This window comes from Loxodonta africana, chromosome 4 (genome assembly GCF_030014295.1).
Source record: "Loxodonta africana isolate mLoxAfr1 chromosome 4, mLoxAfr1.hap2, whole genome shotgun sequence".
Classification (NCBI taxonomy): Eukaryota; Metazoa; Chordata; class Mammalia; order Proboscidea; family Elephantidae; genus Loxodonta; species Loxodonta africana.
The window spans coordinates 221,901-248,960 of record NC_087345.1 but is presented as its reverse complement, the minus strand read 5'-3'; the positions used below and the strand labels follow the sequence as shown (position 1 = coordinate 248,960).

Genomic DNA, 27,060 nt, shown 5'->3' with positions numbered 1-27,060 from the left:
AGGTTATAATTCAGGTTCAGAAACACTCAGGATATAGTTCTTCATCAGGACAGCCTCTTCTTATCCATGCCCACAGGCACGCCTCTCTCTAGCCTGGACATCTGCCCTTCTTGGGCAAGTGTTACAAAGCTCTTTTATCTCTGTTGATATGTGCCCACAGATACCCCTCTCCACCAGTAAACCTCAACCTGAAAGCACTCAGCTTTCTCCTCCGTGGGGCCCACGATGCCATCTCCCGCTGGTCTCCTGGTGCTGCTGCCAATGTTTGTCTGCCACTGCTTCTCACCGTCTCTTGCTGTCTCTGGTTTTACAGCTGTCTCTCCCTCTGTCTCCTGGATCTAGGAGGATCTCAGCACAGGGATCCCAGGTCCAGAGGATGAACTCAACTCCTGGCTCTTCTTTCTTGGTAATGGTGAGATCCTCCCTTCCCACTGCTGGAATGGCTCATTCTAAGCTTATTTGTGTGGTCCAACCCTTATAAAAGTGCCATACACCTTATTTACATTATTAGAAAACTATCCAATCCTCTTGGTGGGCCACAAGAACCTCATTTGCACCCAGTCATTTGGTAGGAATTACAAAGACTGTGGCTAGACGAGCAATATTAAATAAGCCTCTATACCACATGCTTCATGGGACCATGTCCTGAAAAACGACTTGTACACAAGTCTCAGGTTCTGCTTTCAGGAGAACCTAAATTAAGACACATGCTAAAAGAACAAATATTTTTGCCAATTTATATCAGCAAAAAATTTGGAGAATATGTGTAGGAATGATTGGGGGGATACAAAGTCAAGAGTTAATTGTTCTTCCATGGGCTTCAGAGTTCCTGGAACCAGGACGGTTGGATGAATCCCTGAAACTATTGTCGTGAGGTAATATTTAAACCTGAAACCAAAAATATCCCTTGAAGTCTTTTTAAAGCCAAACAATAAGTAGTTTAGCTCACTTAGTAAAAAATGTCTGCCTTAAGCATTATGCTCTTTAAAAACTATCAGTTTGGGGTCAAATTGACAACAGCAACTTAAATGATTAGATAGGAACCTTTTAGGGGGCAGAAAACTTACGTTAGTGGGTTAGGAACAATTCAGAAAAGTAGGGTGAGAATGGTTACATAACTTGAAGAATGTATCAGTGTCACTAAATGGTATGTGTAGAAACTGTTGAATTGGTGCATGTTTTGCTGTGTATATTCTCAACAACAAGAACAAAATAAATAAAATTATATATTTTATGTATGTTGTTGTTGTTGTTAGGTGCTGTGGAGCCAGTTCTGACTCATAGCGACCCTATGCACAACAGAATGAAAAACTGCCCGGTCCTGCACCATCCTTACAATCATTGTTATGCTCGAGCTCATTGTTGCAGCCACTGTGTCAATCCACCTCGTTGAGGGTCTTCCTCTTTTCTGCTCACCCTGTACTCTGCCAAGCATGATGTCTTTCTCCAGGAACTGATCCCTCCTGACAACATGTCCAAAGTATGTAAGACGCAGTCTCACCATCCTTGCTTCTAAGGAGCATTCTGGCCTCACTTCTTCCAAGACAGATTTGTTCCTTCTTTCGGCAGTCCATGGTATATTCAATATTCTTCACCAACACCACAATTCAAAGGCGTCAATTCTTCTTCAGTCTTCCTTATTCATCGCTCAGCTTTCACATGTATATGACGCGATTGGAAATACCATGGCTTGGGTCAGACACACCTTAGTCTTCAAGGTGACATCTTTGCTCTTCAACAGTTTAAAGAGGTCCTTTGCAGCAGATTTACCCAATGCAATGCATCTTCTGATTTCGAGACCACTGCTTCCATGGCTGTTGACTGTGGATCCAAATAAAATGAAATCCTTGACAACTTCAATCTTTTTTCCGTTTATCCTGATGTTGCTCATTGGTCCAGCTGTGAGGATTTGTGTTTTCTTTATGTTGAGGTGCAATCCATACTGAAGGCTGTGGTCTTTGATCTTCATTAGTAAGTGCTTCAAGTCCTCCTCACTTGCAGCAAGCAAGGTTGTGTCATCTGCATAACGCAGGTTGTTAATGAGTCTTCCTCCAATCCTGATGCTCCGTTCTTCTTCATATAGTCCAGCTTCTTGGATTATTTGCTCAGCATACAGATTGAGTAGGTATGGTGAAAGAATACAACCCTGACGCACACCTTTCCTGACTTTAAACCATGCAGTACCCCCTTGTTCTGTCCGAACAACTGCCTCTTGATCTATGTAAAGTTTCCTCATGAACACAACTAAGTGTTCTGGAATTCCCATTCTTCACAATGTTATCCATAATTTGTTATGATCCACACAGTCCAATGCCTTTGCACAGTCAATAAAACACAGGTAAACATCCTTCTGGTATTCTCTGCTTTCAGCCAGGATCCATCTGACATCAGCAATGATATCCCTGGTTCCACGTCCTCTTCTGAAACCAGCCTGAATTTCTGGCAGTTCCCTGTCGATATACTGCTGCAGCTATTTTTGAACGACCTTCAGCAAAATTTTGCATGCGTGTGATATTATTGGTATTGTTCTATAATTTCCACATTCGGTTGGATCACCTTTCTTGGAAATAGGCATAAATATGGATATCTTCCAGTCAGTTGGCCAGGAAGCTGTCTTCCATATTTCTTGGCATAGACGAGTGAGCACCTCCAGCGCTGCATCTGTTTGTTGAAACATCTCAATTGATATTCCATCAATTCCTGGAGCCTTGTTTTTCGCCAATGCCTTCAGAGCAGCTTGGACTTCTTCCTTCAGTACCAACGATTTCTGATCACATGCTGCTTCTTCAAATGGTTGAACATTGGCTAATTCTTTTTGGTATAATGACTATGTATTCCTTCCAACTTCTTTTGATGGTTCCTGCATCGTCTAATATTTTCCCCATAGAAACCTTCACGATATTAATTATATAATTGTAGATTAGTTCAAATTTGACCTGAGTGCACTTACAAGACATTCTGGATTCAGTGTGTTAGCTTAACCACTGGGAGTAGTTATAATTGCTTGCTTGGCTGAGTGGAGCCTGGACACAGTGGTGGCTTAAACTGATGAGAAGGTGATGATGTGTTGGAGTGGATCTGTCCTGTCTGTGACCTGGCCACCAGTCTTCTCACTATGTTTTCTTTCACTAGACCATTATATTGATTTTTTTTAATATATTTTATGTAGGCTACATTATGAACTTTTCTTCAAGATAGTGAAGGAGTAAAAAATATTCCATATGAAAAGGGTGAGTTGGTCTGTTAGGGTTGTGACCCCTAATTGGTCTCATTTGTGCCTATGACTCCAGTTAGCATCCATACGCTTGTGACTGAATGACAACTTGACTGGGTATAATCTTGGGTCACTGTATTAGTTTCCTCTTGACACTGCAAGAAATTACCACAAACCTGGTGACTTAAAAATGTATTCTCTTACAGTTCTGGAGACCAAATTTCAAAATCAGTATCACTGGGCCAAAATAAAGGCCTTGGCAGAGCCGCTCCCTCTGGAGGCTGTACGGGACAATCCAACCCTTGCCTCTTCCAGCTGCTGGTGGCTGCCTGCATTCCAGTCTCTGCCTGGTGGTTACATTGCCTCCTCTTCTCCAGTCTATGTAATTTCCCTCTGCCTTCTCTTACAGGGACAGTTATGACAACATTTGCAATATGTCTTTTGATTTCCTGACTGCTGCTGCCGTGGGTGTTGATTGTGGATCCAAGTAAAATGAAATCCTTGACAACTTCAGTCTTTTCTACATTTATTGTGATGTTACTTATTGGTCCACTTGTGAGGATTTTTGTTTTCTTTATGTTGAGGTGCAATCCATATTGAAGGCTGTCATCTCTGATCTTCATCAAGTGCTTCAAGTCCTCTTCACTTTCAGCAATCAAGGTTGTGTCATCTGCATAAGTCAGGTTCTTGGTGAGTCTTCCTCCAATCCTGATGCTTCATTCTTCTTCATATAGTCTAGCTTCTCAGGTTCTTTGCTCAGCATACGGATTGAATAGGTGTGGTGACTCATACCCTTCCTGACTTTAAACCATGCAGTATCCCCTTGTTCTGTTCGAATGACTGTCTCTTAATCTATGTACAGATTCCTCAAGAACACAGTTAAGTGTTCTGGAATTCTCATTCTTCACAATGTTATCCATAATTTGTTATGATCCACAGAGTTAAATACCTTAGCATAGTCAATAAAACACAGGTAAACATCCTTCTGGTATTCTCTGCTTTCACCCAGGATCCATCTGACATCAGCAATGATACCCTTTGTTCCACGTCCTTTTCTGAATCTGGCTTGAATTGCTGGCAGTCCCCTGTGTATATACTGCTGCAGCTGCTTTTGAATGATCTTCAGCAAAATTTTACTTGTGTGTGATAGTAATGATATTTTTCGATAATTTCTGCATTCAGTTGGATCACTTTTTTTGGGAATAGGCATAAATATGGATCTCTTCCAGTCAGTTGGCCAGGTAGCTGTCTTCCAAATTTCTTGGCATAGATGAGTGAGAACGTCCAGTGCTGCATCCTTTTTTTGAAACATCTCAAATGGTATTCTGTCAATTCCTGGAGCTTTGTTTTTCGCCAATGCCTTCAGTGCAGCTTGGGCTTCTTCCTTCAGTACCATAAGTTCCTGATCATATGTTACCTCTTGAAATGGTTGAATGTTGACCAATTCTTTTTGGTATAGTGACTCTGTGTATTCCTTCCATCTTCTTTTGATGCTTCCTGCATCGTTCAATATTTTTTCCATAGAATTCATCAGTTTTGCAACTCGAGGCTTGAACTTTTTCTTCAGTTCTTTCAGCTTGAGAAATGCTGAGGGTGCTCTGCCTTTCTGATATTCTATCTCCAGGTCTTTCCATAAAAAAAAAAAATTTTATAAATACGTCATGATAATTCTTTACTTAGTCTTCTTGAGTAGTCCTTTGAAATCTTCTGTTCAGCTCTTTTACTTCATCGCTTCTTCCGTTTGCTTTAGTTACTCGGCATTCAAGAGCAAGTTTCAGAGTCTCTTCTGACATCCATTTTGGTCTTTTCTTTCTTTCCTGTGTTTTTAATAATCTTTCTTTCTTCTTGCATGATGTCCTTGATGGCCTTTCACAACTCATCTGGTCTTTGGTCATTAGTGTTTGATGCGTCAAATGTATTCTTGAGATGGTCTCTAAATTCAGGTGGGATATCTTCAAGTTCGTACTTTGGCTCTTGTCAGCTTGTTCTAATTCTCTTCAGCTTCAACTTGAACTTGCATATGAGCAATTGATGGTCTGATCCGCAGTCAGCCCCTGGCCTCATTCTGACTGATGATATTGAGCTTTTCCATCATCTCTTTCCAAAGATATAGTCAATTTGATTCCTGTTTATTCCATCTGGTAAGGTCCATGTGTATAGTTGCCGTTTATGTTGGTGAAAAAAGGTATTTGCAATGAAGCAGCCACTGGTCTTGCAAAATCTATCATGTGACCCTCTACATCATTTCTATTAGCAAGGCCATGTTTTCCAAATACCGATCCTTCATCTTTGTTTCCAACTTTTGCGTTCCAATCACCAGTAATTACCAATGCACCCTGATTGCATGTTCGATCAACTTTAGACTGCAGAAGTTGGTAAAAATCTTCAGTTTCTTCATCTTTGGCCTTAGTGGTTGGTGCATAAATTTGTATAATAGTCTATTAACTGGTCTTCTTTGTAGATGTATGGATATCATACTATTACTGACAGCTTTGTACTTCAGGATAGGTCTTGAAATGTTCTTTTTGAGGATGAATGCAACACCATTCCTCTTCAAGTGGTCATTCCTGGCATAGTAGACCACATGATTGCACAATTCAAAATGGCCAATACCAGTCCATTTCAGTTCACTAATGCCTAAGGTATCGATGTTTGTGCTTTCCATTTCATTTTTGACGATTTCCAATTTTCCTAGATTCATACTTCGCACATTCCAGGTTCCGATTATTAATGAATGTTTGCAGCCGTTTCTTCTCATTTTGAGTCATGCCACATCAGCAAATGAAGGTCCCGAAAGCTTGACTCCATCCACATCACTAAGATTGACTCTACTTTGAGGAGGCAACTCTTCCCCAGTCATATTTTGAGTGCCTTCCAACCAGAGAGGCTCATCTTCCGGCACTATATCAGACAATGTTCTGCTGCTATTCATAAGGTTTTCACTGGCTAATTCTTTTCAGAAGTAGACTGACAGGCCCATCTTCCTAGTCTGTGTTAGTCTGGAAGCTTCACTGAAACCTGTCTGCCATGGATGACCCTGCTAGTGTTTGAGGACTGGTGGCACAGCTTCCAGCATCACAGCAGCATGCAAGCCCCATGGTATGACAAACTCATAGACAGGTGGGGGAATGTGTATATATATATACACACACACACACAATAAATACATATATACGTGTGTGTGTGTATACACATACACTTTACTGGTTTTGTTTCTCCAGAGAACCCAGCCTAAGACAATATGGCTCTGTTCTCCATATTTTAGATGCTGACACATACCATAGATCTTGATCAGCCTTAGCCTTTCAAGACCAGGGTTCAGCTTCTGACCTTTCTATCCCCTGTAATTTACTTCAGGAACTCCTTTAAGTAGTCTGGGCCCTCATTTCTTCAGCTATGTAACTCTCTTGTTGGTGTTGTTAGGTGCTGTCAATCAGATTCTGACTCATAGTGACCCTATGTACAACAGAAGGAAACACAGCCCGGTCCTGGGCCATCGTCATGATCATTGTAATGCTTGAGCCCCTTGTTGCAGCCACTGTGTCATTCCATCTCACTGAGGGTCTTCCTCTTTTGCCCTGACCCTCTACCAGGCATGATGTCCTTCCCCAGGGACTGATCCCTCCTGATAATGCATCTGAAGTATGTGAGACGAAGTCTCACCATCCTCACTTCTGAGGACCACTCTGGCTGTACTTCTTCCAAGACAGACTTGTTCATTCTTTTTGCAGTCCACGGTATTTTCAATATTCTTCACCAACACCATAATTCAAAGGCGTCAATTCTTCTTCAGTCTTTCTTATTCATTGCCCAGCTTTCACATGCATATGAGACTATTGGAAACACCATGGCTTGGGTCAGATGTACCTTAGTCCTTAAAGTGACATCTTTGCTTTTGCACACTTTAAAGGGGTCTTTTGCAGCAGGTTTGCCCAATGTAGTGCATCCTTTGATTCCTTGACTGCTGCCTGTGGAGGCTCTTGGACACGCCTCCCATTGAGGTGTGGGGTCTGTGATTCCTTTCTCGAATCTCGATGTGCTTATGACTCCTTTGACAAATAGGGTCGGGCAGAAGTGATGCCATGTGGTTTCCAAGGCTAGATCGGAAATTACCATGCAGTTTCCCCTGTGCTGTCTTAAGACACTCACTCTGGGGCCAGGCAGCAATCATGCAAGAAGTCCAGGTAACCCTGAGACCGCCCTGCTGGAGAGGCCACGTGTAGCTGCTGGTTGATAGCTTCAGCTAAGCTCACAGTTGACAGCAGTATCAACTGCCAACCTATGGGTGAGCCATCCTTGATATCCAGCTCAGATGGCCTCTGACTAAAACCAAACCCTGGGTGAAAACTGCATATTGGATTCCTTCCTGAATTTCTGACCCAGAGACTGAGCTGAATAAAACGGTTGCTTTAGTCCACTAAATTTGGGGATAATTCATTACACAGCAACAGTAGCCAGAAAAAGCTTCTTATGGAGTTAAGGAATTGTGGGTGTCATGGTAACACAGTAAGAGAACAAGAAATATAGGTGATATCAGAGAATTGGATTCTTAAAATCAAGACTCAGGAAGTGGCAAAATGGTTTTGATGACATTGTCAGCAAAGTATGATTGAGTTTTCATCTTTATTATATTTTCTGTTTGTAGTTTTAGCCATTGTCATTTTTACTTTGTATTTGTTATGTCTATACATTATGAATATACTAAAAGACTGACAGTTTGTATTTATTACTTTCAAATCTATGAGAAAATCTTAAGAAAATACCCTCTGACTCTTAGGATTGCTCTGTGGTCAGGATTGTTGAAACTGGTTTGCTATTCCATTTTTCCTTATAAGTTCTTCATCGGTAGTGAAGAGATCTTCTTTTTACCTCTTCTGGGGTGATGCATTTCAAGCCCAGGGAGATGACAAAACTGACCAGTCCCTTTGGTGGGACACAATTACCCTATTACACAGTCCCACCCAATCACTTAGGTGGAAGTTAAAGACCATGGCTAGAAAACCCACACAAAAATGATGCATCACACTGCAGGCCAAATCCTGGCTTTTCTAGCCATGGTTGTTTCATAACTTCCCCTTCCCAATCATTTTGCCAGTCCAAAACAGTCATTAACAATTAGTCCTTCTATAGGGCAAAGAGTCCTAAGGGTTAGGTTACTCAAATACCAGCCATTCAGATCTGCTGGTAGTGTCCATCTGATCTGGTCAGGTTCTCCAGTAGTTCATCTCAGCTTCACCCTTTCTGGTGTCTTATAAAATTTAACTGAGAAAAGATTATTCCCTTGCTCTGAACCTCACGAATTATCGGCATAGCAAAACCTTTAAGGGACTTTAGGTTGGGCCACTGTACTGCAGTCCAGCAATGCCTCCCCCCTTAGTCCACCACTGTTTCACACAGCTTCTACGATTACAGTTTTTACGGTCACAATTAACCCTGTTAATAATCAATGTTCACAGCTGAATCATAAAATCCTATCAGCATCTTCCCGTACCCTCTCTTCCCCGTACCCTTTAGGAAAAGAGTAATCTATTCAGTGGGGATCCCCCCTGCTCCCCTCATTTTGAGTGTTAGCACACTCATGAAAGCACATTAGCCAGTCACTTCATGCCTTTATCTTCCCCTGTTTTAGATAGCCAATGTTTAAATTGCCAGTCCCTATCAAGCTCGTACGGAGGAGACAAGCATATTCATGGTCTTAAAGAATCCTCTGTTCTGGTTGAACCTTTGAGCATTTGCCTTCGTAAGCAAAGTCCTGAACAGAGCAAGCCACCAAATTGCAGCAGTCTATACCAGCTCACAGCGTCAAACATCTTTCTCTTCCTTAGGTCAGGTTCTGGTCAGCTCATCCCTTGCCATCCAAGGTAGGTCACAGTTGGTAGCAGCCTTAGGCTTGAGAATTCATTCACACCTGTCAGCACTTCAGACAGCACCTTCATACTCTCTCATCCCTAGCTCCCTTGGGCTAGGTCAATGGGTTCCACCCATAAACTTCAGGCGTCCACAGCTCCTTTTACTTCTGACCAGCCATCGCCTCCCCTCTCTCTCATCCCTAGCCCCCGTGGGCTAGGTCAACAGGTGCCAACGGAACAGGTCCAAACTCAGCCCATCTCTTCATTGCTGCACTGTCCCTACTTCCACTCATGAGTGGACCCACGTGGTCGCCACAAGTGGCCAGACCAATCTGCCTATTTTCAGGCTCCTTTTAACTTCTAGTTCTGGAAGGAGGTTCTTTCTGATGGGCACTGACTTTTCCTTGACTCGATGCATCCAATGGCAAACACTACCTGATTTTAGAGCCTATTATACTGCCACAGTAGTCAAAACAGACTGGTACTGGTACAACAACAGATACATAGAACAATAGAACAGAACTGAGAATCAAGATGAAAATTTATCCACCTACAAACAGATGATATTTGACAACGGCCCAAAGTACGTTAAATGGGGAAAAGATCATCTTTTTAACAAATCGTACTGGCATAACTGGATATCCATTTGCAAAAAAAATGAAACAAGACTCATACCTCACACCATGTACAAAAACTAATTCAAAATTGATATAAGACCTAAATATAAAGTCTAAAACAATAAAGATCATGGAAGAAAAAATAGGGACAATGCTAGGAGCCCTAACACATGGCATAAACAGAATATAAACCAAAACTATCAACGCACAAACACCAGAAGAGAAACTAGATAACTGGGAGCTCCTAAAAATCGAACACTTATGCTCATCAAAAGACTTCACTAAAAGAGTAAAAAGACAACCTCCAGACTGGGAAAATGTTTTCGGCTACGACATACCCGATAAGGGTCTAATCCCTAAAATCTACAAGATACTGCAAAACCTCAACAACAAAAAGACAAATAACCCAATTAAAAAATGGGCAAAGGATTTGAAAGACACTTCACAGAAGAAGACATTCAGGTGGCCAACGGATACATGAGGAAATGCTCATGATCATTAGTCATTAGAGAAATGGAAATCAAAACTACATTGAGATACCATCTCACACCAGTGAGGCTAGCACTAATGCAAAAAACACAAAATAATAAATGTTGGAGAGGTTGTGGAGAGACTGGAACACTTACACACTGCTGGTGGTAGTGTAAAATGGTACAACCACCTTGGAAATTGATTTGGTGCTTCCTTAAAAAGCTAGCAGTAGAATTACCATATGATCCAGCAATCCCACTCTCTGGAATATATCCTAGAGAAATAAGAGCTGTCACAAAAATAGATAGATGCACACCCATGGTCATTGCAGCACTGTTCACAATAGCAAAAAGGTGGAAACAACCTAGGTGCCCATCAACAGACAAATAGATAAACAAATTATGGTATATACTATGTAATGACAAAGAACAATTATGAATCAAGGAAACTTCTCACAACACGGATGAATCTGGAAGGCATTGTGTTCAGTGAAATTAGTCAGTTACAAAGGGACAAATATTGTATGAGACCACTATTATAAGAACTCAAGAAAAGGTTTAAATACAGAAGAAAACATTCTTTGATGGATACCAGGGCAAGGAAGGAGGGAGAGGGGAATTCACTAACTAGACAGACAACCATCTTAGGCGAGGGGAAGGACAACACACAATACAGTGGAAGTCAGCACAACTGGACTAAACCAAAGGTTTCCTCAACACAACCAAACACTTCAAGGGACAGAGTAGCAGGGGCTGGGGTGTTGGAACCATGGTTTCAGGGGACATCTAGGTCAATTGGCATAACAAAGGTTATTAAGAAAATGTTTTGCATCCCACTTTGGTGAGTGGCATCTGGGGTCTTAAAAGCTTGCAAGTGACCGTGTAATACACATCAATTGGTCCCAACCTAACTGGAGCAAAGGAGAATGAAGAACACCAAAGACACAAGGAAAATATTAGCCAAAGAGACAAAAGGGCCACATAAACCAGAGACTTCATCATCCTCAGACCAGAATAACTAGTTGGAGCCCAGCTACCACCGTCGACCTTCCTGAATGGGAACACGACAGAGAGCCCCTGGTGGAGCAGGAGAGAAGTTTGCAGCAAAACTCAAATTCTAGTAAAAAGACCAGACTTAATGGTCTGACTGAGACTGGAGAAACCATTGAAACCATGGCCCCTGGACACTCTGTTAACCCAGAACTAAAAGCATTCCCATGGCCCACTCTTCAGGCAAAGATAAGACTGGACTCTAAGACATATTCCCACGTGTCTGTCAGCTTGTCTGACTATGGGACCTTGTGTGTTGCTGTGAGGCTGGAAACTATGCCACTGGCACTCAAATACCACTAGGGTTACCCATGGTGGACAAGTTTATCTGAGCTTCCAGACTAAGACAGACTAGGAAAAAGAACTCAGCAGCCTACCTCTGAAATGAATTAGCCAGTGGAAAGCTTATGAATAGCAGTGGAACACTGATATAGTGCCAGAAGATGAGCCTCTCAGGTTGGAAGACACTCAAAATACAAGAGGGGTAAAGTTGCCTCCTCAAAGTAGAGCCAATCTTAATGATGTGGATGGAGTCAAGCTTTTGGGACCTTCATTTGCTGATGTGGTATGACTTAAATTGAGAAGAAACAGCTGCAAACATCCACTAATAATCAGAACCTGGAACATATGAAATATGAAGCTAGGAAAATTGGACATCATCAAAAATGAAATGGAGTAGTTATTAGACTATTATACAAGTTTATGCATCAACCACTAAGGCCAAAGATGAAGAAATTGAAGATTTTTTACCAACTTGGGCAGTCTGAAAATGGTCAAACATGCAATCAGGATGCACCGATAATTACTGGTGATTGGAATGCAAAAATCGAAAACAAAGAAGAAGGATCGGTATTTGAAAAATATGGCCTTGGTGATAGAAATGATGCTAGAGATCACATGACAGAATTTTGCAAGACCAATGACTTCTTCATTGCAGATACCTTTTTTCACTGATATAATCGACAACTATACACATGGACCTCACCAGATGGAACACAGAGAAATCAAATTGACTTCATCTGTGGAAAGAGATGATGGAAAAGCTCAGTATTATCAGCCAGAACAAGGCCAGGGGCCGACTGTGGATCAGACCATCAGTTGCCTATGAGAACCAAAGAAAGACCTTGAGTACACTCCACCTGAATTTAGAGACCATCTCAAGAATAATTTTGATGCATTGAACACTAATGACTGAAGACCAGATGAGTTGTGGAATGACACCAAGGACATCATACATGAAGAAAGCAAGAGGTCATTAAGAAGACAAGAGAGAAAGAAAAGATCTAAATGGATGTCAGAAGACACTCTGAAACTTCCTCTTGAATATCCAATAGCTAAAGCAAAACTAAAACACGATGAAGTAAAAGAGCTGAACAGAAGATTTCAAAGGGTGGCAGAAGAAGACAAAGGAAAAGTATTATGATGACATGTGTAAAAAGCTGGAGATAGAAAATCAAAAGGGAAGAACACACTCAGTATTTCTCAAATTGAAAGAACTGAAGAAAAATTCAAGCCTCAAGTTGCAATACTGAAGGATTCTATAGGGGAAATTATTAAACAACTCAGGAAGCACCAAAAGAAGATGCAAGGAATACATACAGTCACTATACCAAAAAGAATTGGTTGATGTTCAACCATTTCAGGAGGTGACATATGATCAGGAACCACTGATACTGAAGGAAGAAGTCCAGGCTGCACTGAAGGCATTGGCAGAATAGCAACTGAGGTATTTCAACAAACAGATGCAGCACTGGAAGTCCTCACATATCTATGCCAAGAAATTTGGAAGACAGCTACCTGGCTAACCGATTGGAAGAGATTCATATTTATGCCTATTCCCAAAAAAGGTGATCCAACTGAATGTGGGAATTACAAGACCATGGCTAGAAAGGCCACACAAAAGTGACCCATTGCACTGCACCAATGTATCCCTGAGCTGGAAAAAGCAGAGTCTCAAGAGGTTGGGAGGTGATGGACCCCAGTGTGGAGTGGGTTAGTGTATTAGTTTACTGGGATTGCTTCAACAAATTTTCACAAACTGCATGATTTAAAAGAAGAGAAATTTATTCCCTCATAGCTCTAGAGGCCAGAAGTCTGAAATCAAGGTGTCAGGAGGGCCATGTTCCCTTCAGATGCTCTAGGGAGGAATCCATTCCTTTCCTCTTCTAGCTTCTGGTGGTGCAGGCATTCTTTGGCTTGTGGCTGCATCACCCAATATCTGACTCTCTGATCAATTTTCTTCTCCTCTTGTCTCTCTAAATGCCCTCTGCCTCTCTTAATAGGGACACATGTGATTGCATTTAGGGTCTACCAGATAATCCAGGATAAGCTCCTTCTTTCAAGATCCTTAATTGAATTACATTTTGTTCTTCATAAAGTAATATCCATAGGCTCTAGACATTAGGAAGTGGACATATCTTTTGAGGGGGGCACCATTCAATCAACTACAGTTAGGTTTGAAGAGCAGGGGAAAGAATCAACATTGAATGAGCATGAACAAGTGGTAGGGCCCCGCCTGGGCCTTCATGAGTTGTACTGAGGGGTAAACTGAGGTACATAGGGACCGAATAATGCTCACATGCAGAAAGTTGGTGGCAAGATAGACTGGTGCCACAATCTCTCAGGCTGTAGAGCTGGTGACCTTTCATCTGCGCTGTGGGGGACAAATGGAAGTTACCACATATAAAATTGGAGGTGGAAGCCCCCTGGGAAACTGGGGATGAATCATCTGATAAGCAGGAGAAAAAGAAAGTGAGGGGCTTGAGGAGAGTGGTCAGGGTTATGACCTAAGATTGAAGAATATAATATTTCAAGGCTGATGCAATTCCAGGTGACAGTAAATCCGGGGGGCTCTTTATGGGAGAGGTCACGAGAGTTGAGAGAATCAACAGTTACTGGCTGATCAGAAGCTAAAGAACTGAGGTGTTAGGTGGGCCACTTACCTGGATGTCCAGGGTAACCCATTTGATGACAAGACTCAAGATCAAGAGGAAATACAATAAGTTGGGGCCAAAACTGTTTGTGAATTCCAGGGAGACTGTGAAGCTTAGTGGATGTATTGGTCATCTAGTGCTGCTATAACAGAAATACCACAAGTGGATGGCTTTAACAAAGAGAAATTTATTTTCTCACAGTCTAGTAAGTCACAAGTCCAAATTCAGGGTGTCAGCTCCAGGGGAAGACTTTCTCTTTCTGTCAGCTCTGGAGGAAAGTCCTTGTCCTCAATCTTCCCCCGAGCTTCTCAGGCGCAGGGACCGTGGGTCCAAAGGATGTGCTCCGCTCCTGGTGCTGCTTTCTTGGTGGTATGAGGTCCCCAACTCTCTGCTTGCTTCCCTTTCCTTTTATCTTCTGAGAGATAAAAGGTGGTGCAGGCCTCACCCCAGGGAAACTCCCTTTACATTGGACCAAGGATGAGGCCTGGATAAGGGTGGTGTTACTATCCCACCCTAATTCTCTTTAACATAAAATCACATTCACAAAATGGAGGACAACTACAGAATACTGGGAATCATGGCCTAACCAAGTAGATACACACATTTTTGGGGGGACATAATTCCATCCATGGCAGTGGGGAAAAGGGAGAGGTTAATATGTCCAGGCTCCTTGAACCTCAGAAATGGGAAACATTTTCATGAGCACTGTTCATAAACAGTGAGTTGGTGCTCCTGACCTGGATGGAACTCATAATGGCTCTCATTCATTTAGTTATTCCCTTTTTCACACGTGTCCTGTGCACCTACTGTGTTCCAGGCACTGTGCTTGGAGCTTGGGGATTCAAAGAGAGGTAAGACAGCATCTCTGCTCTCCAGCAGTTTTCAGTCACCAGGGAAGGAAGTGTAAACTAATAAAGGCCAGTCTTAGGAAAACACTGTAGTAGAGGTAATGTACAAGTTTCATTTGGGGCATGAAAGAGGTCATGATCAATCTTCCCATGGCCATGAGCCTTCTCCCTGAACTTGAATGATTGCCATCCTCTGCAGGCTGAAGCGGTCCTTCCCAGGTGGTTTTCAGGCATTAACACTCAAGTGCCTCATCCTTCCCTCAGAAATAATTTGCCACAGAAGTAATTTAGTCATAAGAAATAGTACACATAATTTCCATCAAATGTAAAAAAAAAAAAAGGATAATTTCATTGCACTCCTGCTGTTGAAAGTCCACCATCTTTCTTTAGCCAATCTCTGTAATATCTTCCCCAAGAGTTTCCTCTCTCCCCACCTGTCCTTATCTCCCCTTCCCTTCCTGATCGTCCCTTCCTTGACTCCATCACTAGCTGACCCTGACCTAGTTTAACTTCTCGAGCAACCTTCACTCTCCCACATAGCTCCATCAGAGCAGGGTGGTGTCCTAAACAGAGCCAGACACATAGCTGGTGCTCCAAAACCAAACCAAACCCATTGCTGTCAAGTTGATTCCAACTCACAGCGACCCTGTAGGACAGAGCAGAACTGCCCCATAGGGTTTTCAAGGAGCGGCTGGTGGATTCAAACTGCTAGCAGCCAAATGCTTAACCTCTACTCCACCAGGGGTCCAGCCGGTGCCTAAGCAACACTTTTCTGTAACTGAGTGAACAGAGCGTCAGGGTTATAACTTCACCTGCTGCTGTCAATACCTCTGTCCAGCCTACTTATTGTGTGATGTGGACCGAAAGCTCAGGTTCAGTCAGGATCAGCACCTGGAGGAGGAACAGCTCCACCCGCTGTGATCAGCACCCGGCGGCGGACAGCTCCTCCATCCCCTCGATGTGCTGCCCCGTCTAGGCCCGAATCACCCCCAGATCCAGGCTTCGGACCCTGCTCTTCTGTTCTGGATCCCTTGGGAGGTCAGCGCAGCTCCTGGGGCCCCATCCAGCTTCCGCCAGACTCCCCTTCAAAGAAAACCCAGTTACCAGAGGTCTGCGGTCCCAGGGCGCTGCCTCCCTCCTTTCCCACCGCAGGCTCCTGGATCTCAAGGGCTCTCACTCTCACCCCTTCCCATTCGCAGATCCTCCTTCCCAGGAACCTGGCCCCCCACCAATCCGCTTCTCACCTGGTACCCGCCCCCCGCCCGCAGAAAAACGCGCAGCACACCCGGTCCTTCCCCAACCAGCGCCTCCGTCAAACCACAGCCTCTCCGCCAACCAGCTTCCCCGTCGCCCCCTCCCCGCCCTTCTCGGTTCCCTCCCTCCTGGCCCTGATCCTCCCTCTCCTCCTCCCCGTCCCCCTGCGGCGCTGCCGCTCGCGCTGCCGCGGAGTCCGGCCGGGTGTCGCGAGGTGTGCCGGCGCGGGTGTCGCAGGGCGTGTCACGAGGTGACCTGGGGAGGGCCGAGGGCCGAGGGACGCGCGGGGCTGTCGCTCCGTCCGCCCCTCCCCCGCCGCGGTCGGGAGGCCTTTCCCCGGAGAAGATGGCGGATCGGGCGGAGATGTTTTCTCTTTCCACCTTTCACTCGCTGTCGCCACCAGGCTGCAGGTACGCACCTTGGCGCCCCAGGCCTCGGCCGGCCCCTTGCCTTGCTGCAGCCCCCTCTCCGCCTGGTCCTCAGACTCCTCCGCTGCCCACCTTCACCCACACCCCTGGCCTTTGCGGACCCAACACCATCCCCCTCCCCCGCTCTGTAGGCCTGTGAGTCCTGCTCCCCCCACCTTCGGGTTCTCTCCATTTTTGCCCCATTCTCTAGCCCCAGTGATCCTAGCCACTGTCGCACCTCCCCTCCCCCATCTACCGCTGGGACCCGGTGCCGCACCCAGCCTGGGTGGCCGACCTGTCTGTCAAGGGCCGAGGCCCTGGCCTGAGCCTCCGCAGGCAGCCGATGGGCAGGAGGCTGGGCATATCCTCTGCACCCAGTGTCCTTGTGGCCCAGTGGGGCCCCTCTTGGTGGAGGCCCGTGGTGGGACCCAGGGAGGGAGTTGAAGCCAAGCCTGGAGCCTTGGGGGAAGGAACAGGGTGGGGAGGGGGCTGGACCTCTGGGTGCAGGCCGGCTGTGGCCAGGAGGGAGGCAAACAGGCCAGGCTAAGTCCTGAGAGCCGCTGACCCCTCCCTCCTGCTGCTGCAGCTTCAGCTCCCTTCCCCCCTACTCCTTTCGCAGTGGAACTCCCCTGGGGCCAAGGCTGTGAGACTCAGAGGGCCTCAGTGAGCCAGGAAGGGAGGAGCAGATGCTGGCTCTGTGAGGGAGGAGGGTGGCTTCCTCTGGGGCTGGTGCAGTGCAATGGGGGAGGGGATCCCCAGAGAGCAGAGCTTAGGGTTCAAGTTGACGTCAGGATGCAGGTCTGGGGGCTGGAGGCTCTGGAGACCCCTTGAAGCTGCGGTTCTCCCTTGGCCTCCCATAAGGACCACCCCTGGGCCAGAGTCCAGGGTTGGTGGCTCTTTCGGGAGCCCTGTCCTTGCTCTCTGACCCTGGGCTCCTCTCCAGGGCTCCTCAGGACATAAGCCTGGAAGAATTTGATGATGAAGATCTCTCTGAGATCACCGACGACTGTGGCCTCGGCCTCAGCTACGATTCAGACCACTGCGAGAAGGTGGGAATGCTGCTGGGCCCACAGAGACCGATGGAGGGAGGGTCTCTCTTAGGCTCTGCTTAGAGTTCCGTTGGAGTTTTGGGGTGGGTCTGAGCTCTGCCTTGAAGCATGAGCTCCTCTTACTGCCCCCAGCCTCCTTAGCTTCTTGGCCTTGGGTTAGTCCTCTTATCAAAGCTCTTTTCTAACAGAATAAGTAGGTCCTCTGCTGAGGGCCCAAACTCGACCTTCCCCAGCTGCTCTTGCCTGACCCCCACCAGTGGCAGCCTGGGGGAGGGGCGGTGTGCATCAGCTTTGCAGACTAAATGCTAAGTGCTCAGGTCATTTCCCAGAAAGACCTGGGGCCTTCCAGCTGCCATCTCACGGCATCTTGCCCTTACCTTTCCAGCCTTTGCCTCATCTCTCCACCTCCTTAAATCTTTTCACTCCCCCATCTCCTCCACCTTCCTGTCTCTCCATGTCTCCTTAGTTTCATTCATTCAAGAACATTTCTGAGCCATGGGATAGGCACTGGGGACTTCTGGGTGCTAGGAGCTGAACATGACAGGTGTAACCCTGGCCCTCAGGAGACAGACATGTAAGGGACAGTGACTGCCTACATGTCAAGGGCTGGGTTCCAACGGGGGTGCACAAGGTGCTATGAGAGGGAAGGGGACCGAACAAAACTGAGGAAGTCAGGAGGACTTCCCAGAGAAGGAGGAAGCCTTCCCCAGAGGCCTGGCTGGTAGGAGGGGAGGGAGGAATGGAGTCACTGGCAAAGGTGTCACAGGCCCCAAGGTTCGTGCAGGCTGTGTCCCTCCAGGTGTTCATTCACTTACCCGATGTTAACCAAATGACCTCTGTGCACCAGGTTCTGTTCTCGGGACTGTGGACACCGGTGCAAAATGTGGGCACAGCCCTGCCCTCGTGGGGCTTGCAGTCTAGTGGGGAACAGACCTAAACCCATGTATGATCACTGTAAACTGTTGAACGCTAAGAAGAAAGCAGTGTTAGTGTGGAATGGGGCCAGCTAGTGGCAGGATGAAGGCTTGCGGGGTGGATTGGGACCACTGCCATGGCCCTCTGTTGTCCTGGCGTAGAAGTGTGGGCCCTTCCCAAGAACCTGTGTGCTTTAGACCCTCATACTGGTGGTGGTGGGCTGAGTGGACCCAGGTGGCTCTGCCTGACTTGCTCCCTGCTTGTCCCTTTTCTGGGACCTGTCACCCCGAGTCGCTGCCTTGCACCCTGGCCCAACCCTGCTGTCCCCCTTTTTACTGCAGGACAGCCTCAACCTGGGGCGATCGGAGCAGCCACACCCCATCTGCTCCTTCCAGGATGACTTCCAGGAGTTTGAGATGATCGATGACAATGAAGAGGAGGAGGAGGAGGAGGATGAAGAAGAGGAGGATGGAGATGGGGAGGGTGAGGAGGGAAGCCTCCCCAGCTCAGATGATCCTGCCCCAGAGGCCCTGATCCCCTCTCCCTCTGCCAATGAACCCCACAAGCACAGGCCCACCACTCTCCACTTGACTACCCTGGGAGCACAGGTGAGTGGCAGGACACCAGGCAGCCTGCTCCTTCCACCCTAGGGACTAGAGCCCTTCCTCAGCCCTGCTCTTGCCTCTCCACCCCCAGGACTCCCTGAACAACAATGGAGGCTTCGACCCCGCCCCCCCAGCCTCCTGGCAGGAGACCCTGCTGTGCTCACCCCCACAGGAGTCCCTCCAAGGTGGGCAGTGAGTGGATGGTGCCTACACGGAGGACAGGGAGGGGGAGGAGAAGGGCCGGGGTGGCTGCTGGAAGGAGGCTGGGCCATGGTGACCGGGACACCACCGCCCTTCCAATCCCCCTTCCGCCCTCCCCTCTCCTCACAGAGCCCCCCGGCGCCCTCGCGCCCACGGACACAAGTCCCTACGGGCCACAGTCCCCAGCGCGCCCAGGCTGTGACTGCGAAGGGAACCAGCCCGCGGACTCCGCAGCGCCAGGCGGGGCCTCGCCGTCCTCAGACCCTGGCATCGAGGCCGACCTGGGGAGCCACTCGAGCGGGGGCCGTGGGGGCAGACGCAGCAGCCAGGAGCTGTCCACTCCGGGCTCCGACTCGGAGGACGCCGGCGGCTCGCGCCTGGGCCGTATGATCTCGTCCATTTCGGAGACCGAGCTGGAGCTGAGCAGCGACGGTGGCAGCAGCAGCAGTGGCCGCTCTTCGCACCTCACCAACTCCATTGAGGAGGCCTCGTCGCCGGCCTCGGAACCAGAGCCCGAACCCGAGCCCCCGTGCGAGCCCCCGCGCCGCCCCGCCTTCCTGCCAGTGGGTCCCGACGACACCAACAGCGAGTACGAGTCCGGGTCCGAGTCGGAACCCGACCTCAGCGAGGATGCAGATTCGCCCTGGCTGCTCAGCAACCTGGTGAGCCGCATGATCTCCGAGGGCTCCTCGCCCATCCGCTGCCCGGGCCAGTGCCTATCGCCGCGCCCGCCTGGGGAGTCCACGTCGCTGGCGGGTGGGGACACCGAGGCTACTGAAACAGCGGCACAAGTTGGTGTGGAGCTGGTGGACATGGAGACGCTGTGCGGGCCGCCCCCACCCACACCCCCTGCACCCACCCGGCCCAGCCCAGCACAGCCCGGGCCCTGCCTCTTCCTTAGCAACCCCACGCGAGACACCATCACACCGCTGTGGGCTGCGGTGGGCCGCGCTGCCCACCAGGGCCGCGCCTACTCAGCTGCCTGCTCCGAGGAGGAAGAGGAGGAGGAGGATGACGCAGAGGACAACGCAGGGCCGCCTAGGAGCGGGAGCACGGGCCCCACAGTGCCGCGGGATGCCTCGCTGGTATATGACGCGGTCAAGTACACGCTGGTGGTGGATGAGCACACCCAGCTGGAGTTGGTGAGCCTGCGGCGCTGTGCTGGCCTTGGCGAGGACAGCGAGGACAGCGGAGGTGAGGCCAGCGAGGAGGAGGCCGGGGCTGGGCTGCTGGGCAGCAACGGAGGTGTGGACCTGGAGGATGCATCACCGGACAGCCCAGACCTTACCTTCTCCAAGAAGTTCCTCAACGTCTTTGTCAACAGCACATCTCGATCCTCCAGTGAGTGGGAGGTGGGGGAAGAGCAGATGGTCCCTTCTGTGTAGGCTGTCTGGGCTCCACTGGTCTCCCAAAGCACTGAGGGCAGCCTGTGGCTCTCCCCTGGTCAAGGCCTCTGCTGCCTTCTGGCCCAGAACGTGGACCTCAGGGCTCTCTAGACCCCAGTTGGGTGGGGAATCGGGTGGGGAGGCCTGCTCTGTACTCCTGTCTTAGGGTAGTGACACCAGACCTTGTGGGGCAGGCAGATGGGGAGCCTGGCCCCAGCCCAAGCCACACCTTCAGGTACTGTCATCCCCATCTCTGTCTCCTGCCTCTGTCTCCCTCATCTCTGTCTCAGGCACTGAGTCCTTTGGCCTTTTCTCCTGTCTGGTGAACGGTGAAGAGCGGGAACAAACCCACCGGGCTGTCTTCAGGTACAGCCGCTCCCTCACTCCAGCCACTGGGGAGCACAGCCCTGGTCAGACCCTTTTCTCCTTCCTATAGACCTTGTGGGACCTGGGGGGATGCCACTTATTCAGCTCTCCCCTCTCCTGGGTGACCTCTCACCTCCAGCTCTGACCTCAGGTTCATCCCTCGTCATCCGGATGAGCTGGAGTTGGATGTGGATGACCCCGTGCTGGTGGAGGCCGAGGAGGATGACTTCTGGTTCCGTGGCTTCAACATGAGGACAGGGGAGCGAGGAATCTTCCCTGCCTTCTACGCCCACGCAGTGCCCGGCCCTGCCAAGGACCTGCTGGGTGAGGCCCTGTCCCTGAGGGGCGGCTGTCACACTGGCCCCCCATCCCCTGACCTGGGCCTTGTGTGACTCTGCAGGGAGCAAGCGGAGTCCCTGCTGGGTGGACCGATTCGACGTACAGTTCCTGGGCTCTGTGGAGGTGCCCTGTCACCAGGGCAATGGCATCCTCTGTGCAGCCATGCAGAAGGTCAGTCTGGGGGGCTAGGGGGCCTGCAAGGCCGAGTGAGGCTGAGAGGTGGGAGGCCATGCAGCGGGCCACACCAGCCCTGTAGGTTGGCTACAGCCCCTGGTGGCTCTAGGCTGGGTTCCAGGGGTGCCATGGAGGCAGCTTAGGAAGGAACACCCCCCTCCCCGGCCCGCCATCCTGATTCAGAGGCTGAGCAGGTGGGCCTGGCAGAGCTTGCAGCTGGCCCCATCACCCAGGGCTTCTTGGCCAGTTCGGTAGGCCCCACCCACTGCCAGCCCCTCCTGCCCTTCAGCCTGTCCTGTTCCTGTCTGAAAAACAAGTCCAGCTCTCCCAGCCCTGGGCCCTACATTCATTCATTCATTTCCTCTGGACTTGAGTGAGCACCAGCCCACCTGCAGGCCCTGGGAGTGTGGCTAGAGGCAGGAGGGGACAGACAGACTGGGGGCAGACAGACCAGCCCTGCCTCTAGGGCTCACTCAGCCCCTGAGGGCCAGGCAGTGAGTAGATGGGGGGTTTCCCAGCACCCACCTGAGCCAAGGGAGCACTGGCTAAGGCTATAAGGAGATGGGTGGGGCTGCGTGTCTCACCTTCTCCAGAACTGTGTTACATGCCTCAAACGTAACTTAAAAGTGTCTTCAAAAGGAACTTAAAAGTGACAGGCACAGTTCCACCAAGGGAGGGAATGAGGCTTCGTGAGCCCCTTGAGACCCCCTTTTCCTCCCCAGATTGCCACAGCCCGGAAGCTGACCGTCCACCTGCGCCCTCCTGCCTCCTGTGACCTCGAGATCTCCCTTCGGGGAGTCAAGCTGAGTTTGAGTGGAGGTGGAACTGAGGTGAGGGTTGGAGAACTGTGACACAGCAGGGAGGGCTAGAGGCATGGCAAGAGGGTTAGCCTGTGGGCCAGGGTGGTGGACCTGGAAGGGGCCTGGCCTTCCTGCCGTCTGACCCCAGCATGTCTGCTCACCTGTGTTCTAGTTTGAGCGCTGCAGCCACTTCTTCCAGATGAAGAACATCTCCTTCTGTGGCTGCCACCCCCGCAACAGCTGGTGAGAGCCCATTTTCTGAGCACCCCCAACCCCAAGGGCCTCCTGTGCCCACCCTGCACGTCTAATCTGGGTAGGAGCCGTACACAGACAGTGTGTGAAAAAGATGTCTCTGGGCCATCCGACTGTGTCCGTAGGGCACTGCTGAGCAGACCTGGAGGAGACGTGGCCATTTCTCCCGGAGACCCCCGCTGAACCTCGAATGCTGAGTCAGGGGTGGGGGGGGGCAGCTGAGCAGAGGCCTGTGGGTTGCTCTTCTGCAGGGTGTCAGGGAGGCAGCTGTGATGAGGATGGAGGCATCAGTAGAGGCCTAGGCCATTTGTGCCAAGGAGCTTGTATTAACCCCATCAGTCCTGGGCCCTGAGGCGCTCCATGCAAGGTGTGGTGCAGCCAAGGGGCCAGCCGATAGCCGGTTCTAGCCGCTGCTTGCAGTGGGGAGAAGCACACAGACGCAGGAGACGTTGGAAAATGGGACAGACAGGACTTGGAGTGGAGGTCGACCTGGGGGTGGGCAGTAGGTGGCGCCACATGCTAAGAGAAGGAACAGAGTGACCAGGTCTAGAAGTGGCAGTCGGTATCCGGCTCAGAGTGTCGGAGCGAGGCCTGGAGTGAGGAGCTCAGTCTGGAGCAGGGAGGTGACGGCGTGAGCAGGCCTGATGGACAGTGGGAGGTGGTGACCCCAGGGGCAAGCGGAGGCCACAACAGATGGCGAGGGCAGCACGTGTCATTTGGGCATTTCTGTGGCAGAGACCCCGGGGCCCTGCTGGTTGGGGAGGTGGACCTGAGTTGAGAGGTACAGGAAGGCAGGACGGCCCCTGGGCTCAGACCAGATGGGGGGCACTGCCCTGGCCCAGGAGGCCAGTGGTCCTGGACAGCATTGCCACCACAGGGAGGAAGACAGTCCTATTTCCCAACCAAAGGGAGCTGCATGCCCCAGCTCAGGTGTGGACCTGACAGGGACCAACTGCCCCGATGCAGGGAAGAGATAATCAGATGTGGGGCTTGGTGACAAGAGATGGAGCAGTGGGCTCAAGAGCCATTTAAAGGCCCATCCTTCCTCAGCCTCGCTGGCCCTGCGTCCAGAGCAGGCAGGTGCTGTGAGGTCCAGTACCCAGCAAGCCCCTCACATGAGGAGGGGAAGCAGAGAGTGTTATAGTGAGGGGCTAACTCATTTTGTTTTTTAACAGGTGGCAGGTTGGGGCATGCGTCAGGTGTGATGTTTAGATGAGCAGTGGTGTTGAGATCAGACCCCGTTGCTGCTGACTGGCTGTGTCCTGAGGCCAGTCACCAACCCTCTCTGAGCTTAGGCCCAGTCTCTACAGCACATCTCCCTCACCAGGGGTGGTGGGTTTACACACTAAGGACAGTGCCTGGCATGTCGTAAGCAACATGTAATTGTCAGCTCTTGTACTTATTTCAAGAAGGGATTTGAGACAGGGACTTTCTCCCTAGGTAGCTTTATTGAGATGTGGTTTTTAGTGAATTTGCGGAAGTCAGATGAGTCGTCGTGGTATGTTCGGGGACAACTGACCTCTCTTTATGGTGGTGACAGTCATGTGGGCTCCATCTGGTGGGGCGACAGGCCCCAGGCCCACAGGGTGTCAGGCTGCAGGGTGCCGACCTCCCCCCTCCACAGTAATTTGTAGTCGTGTCTCCGATGAGATGACTGGAGGGGCAGGCTCCAGAAATGCACAAACGTGCAGGTCTGGGGTGGAGACTTAGCAGGCCCAGAGGGTTTAGGAGCTGGGCCCTAAAATAGCCACCGGGTGGCAGGCCCAGAGGTGGGCAGGGCAGGCCAGGAGGCTTGAGTCTGCAGGGCACGTCCAGACAGCGCAGGGAGGACTTGCACCCCAGTGGGCTGCGCAGGCAGATCCAGGTGGTGGAGGGGGGAGGGAGACGCTGGCACTGGAGGGGCGGTCTGGCAGGTGAGCCTATGACACTGCCGGACACCGTGCTTTGCGGGGATCCTGGAAAGATCTCCGACTCGTATTAGGAGCACTGAGCTGGCTGGCCCCCTCAAGTCCTATGACCCTCCTCTCCCTGCCCTCTCCCCAAGCCTTCTCTTTCCCCTGACCCTTGGGGGGCGGCTCGAGGGGCGGAGCCTCTGACCCCCATGCCCCCCCCCAGCTACTTCGGCTTCATCACTAAGCACCCCCTGCTGAGTCGCTTCGCCTGCCACGTGTTTGTCTCCCAGGAGTCCATGCGGCCTGTGGCGCAGAGTGTGGGGTGAGTTGGGCAGGGACGGGGGTTTTGGGGAGGGAGAAATCGGGGAGCAGTGAGGCCAGGGTAGGGGTAGGGAGACTCAGGTGGGACCGGGGTGAAGGTCGGTGCAGGCGGGGGGCAGGAGAGGGCAGTGGGGTGGGGTCGCAGCTCTGGCGGGGAGGGGGGGCTGGAGAGTGGGAGAGGCTTTGACGGCGCCACCCTCCTTGCCCAGCCGCGCCTTCCTGGAGTACTACCAAGAGCACCTGGAGTACGCCTGCCCCACAGAGGACATCTACCTGGAGTAGCTGCCGCCCTCCTTCTCCACGCTGCCTCTACTGCTCCGGGCCAGCTGGGCTGAGGGGGTCTCAAGAGGCCTCAGTGGCTTTGGCAAGGACTAGGGGCACGTGGGACCTTATGTTCATGGGGTCTCTGGACTCCACTGGGAACTCCTTCCTCATCCTCGTTCCCCAGACACAGCCTTTGGGGGCCACTGGAGAGGAGACCTCGGGTCTGCCCTGTCCCTTCCCCCCACTCTTTTCCTCTGACCCAGCCTTTCTCTCTGTGTCACCTTGTCCCTGTCTGCCCCTTGCATTCTGATCCTCTGTTCTTTTTGTGTGTCCTTCTGGGCCCTCTCTGTGCCTGTATACCTGCCCTCTGCCCTCTGCCCTCAGGGTCGGCTCGGGGGCAAAACTGGGGCTATGGGGGAAGGCAAGACTCTGGTGGCTGCAGACGTCGGCTCCCAAGTAGCCCCTGCCCCCCATAATTTATAAAGGAATTTTAATTTTTATAGAGACTCCCTAGGGTTCACCCTGTCCTTGACCACAGAGACAAGGAGAGGCCCTCACCTGCCCCACTTGGAGCTCAGGGGAAAGCAGGGGGAGTCCCCCAGAAGAGCCCTGGGGGACTAGGAGTGGCTCTTGATGCCTACCCCAGGCTCCCAGACCTGCTAGAGGAGGGTGCCCCCGGGCCCAGCTCGTCCGCTTTGCGCTGCTAGCACCCCGGTCCAGTACGCCTGTACCCGCCCCATGCTGTATGTGGGCCCTGCCCACCAGCCTCAATAAACTCTGCTTGGTGTGACCCTGGCTGTTCCTCAGGGGGTGTCCATGCAAGGACCGAGGCCCCAGGATGCCTGGGGTCATGGGGGTCACTGAGGAAGACTCTCCTCCAATGCTGGGTCAGGTGCTGTCCATAGGGAGCGTCCTCAGGGACCCTCCTCAAAGTCACTTGATGTACTGGCAGGGAAACTGAGGTGAAGAGGAAGAGGCCCCATGGAGGCAGTACTAGGGCAGGAAGGGTGTGAGGGGGAGGAGGAGGGGCACCATTAGGCTCACATCAGTGGGAGGGACGTGAACTCTGTGGAAAGCAATCTGCTTGGATCTGAAAACAGGCCTTTTCAAAGCTCCCCCTGGTAAGCTGGAAGAAACAAGGGATGAATATTCCACTTGTGCCCTAGAAGACTAGATGCCACCCCCAGATGAGCCCCGAGATGGGTCCTCTCCCTGATCCGTGGCCAGCACAGCACTGGGGTCACTGGGTCCCAGCGAAGGTCTGTGAGTTGAAAGGGTGAGCTCAGGAAAGCTGATGCTGCTGCCAATGAAAACTGTACAGCTCTTCACTCAAATTAAAGGCAAGCAACTGAGGAACAGGTACAGCATTGAGTGATACGTGGTGTGCAGAATGCAGCCCCTTGTCCTGCATCCCGAGCGAGTGACATCTGCCCTCATGACTACATGAGGGCTGCTGTGCTGCTGACCATCGTGCTCAACTTCTAGGCAGGAGGAAGGGGCAAAGGATGAAAGGCAAAAGGGGCAGGCAACCGGTGTTGCAGAAGCCCCCCGTCTTTGCTTAGACAACCCTCCCCCTCCAGCACAGCTGAGACAAGGTCAAGGGCAGGGAAGAAGGGGAAGCCTGTACAAAGCACACACTCAAGGTTGGCCCTTGAACCATCCTGAAGGATGGGAAGCAGGTGCATTTGTCCAGGCTCCTGACCTCACAGTTCAGGGCTGTCCCCATGGGTATGGACTCCTTACCCTTGTGGGGGGTGAGGAGGGGTGAAGAAGCAAGTCCTCAGGACCACCACCCAGCCATGGCCCAGGTCAGAAGGGTCTGAGACCCCACCAGGCTCTGCCGATTGATCTGACC

At 50.4% G+C, this 27,060-nt stretch overlaps 1 protein-coding gene across 1 annotated transcript; it reads left to right on the top strand.

Moving 5' to 3' along the window:
• The first annotated feature begins 16,507 nt into the window (after positions 1-16,507).
• On the top strand, positions 16,508-26,771 carry MAPK8IP2 (mitogen-activated protein kinase 8 interacting protein 2). The gene is made up of 12 exons (XM_064283239.1): positions 16,508-16,645; positions 17,586-17,691; positions 18,948-19,214; positions 19,303-19,396; positions 19,542-20,753; positions 21,088-21,163; positions 21,315-21,487; positions 21,564-21,673; positions 22,399-22,506; positions 22,649-22,719; positions 24,844-24,942; positions 25,151-26,771. Exons 1-12 carry the CDS (start codon positions 16,581-16,583, stop codon positions 25,221-25,223), a joined length of 2,454 nt encoding a protein of 817 aa, XP_064139309.1. The 5' UTR covers positions 16,508-16,580; the 3' UTR covers positions 25,224-26,771.
• Positions 26,772-27,060: the final 289 nt, after the last annotated feature.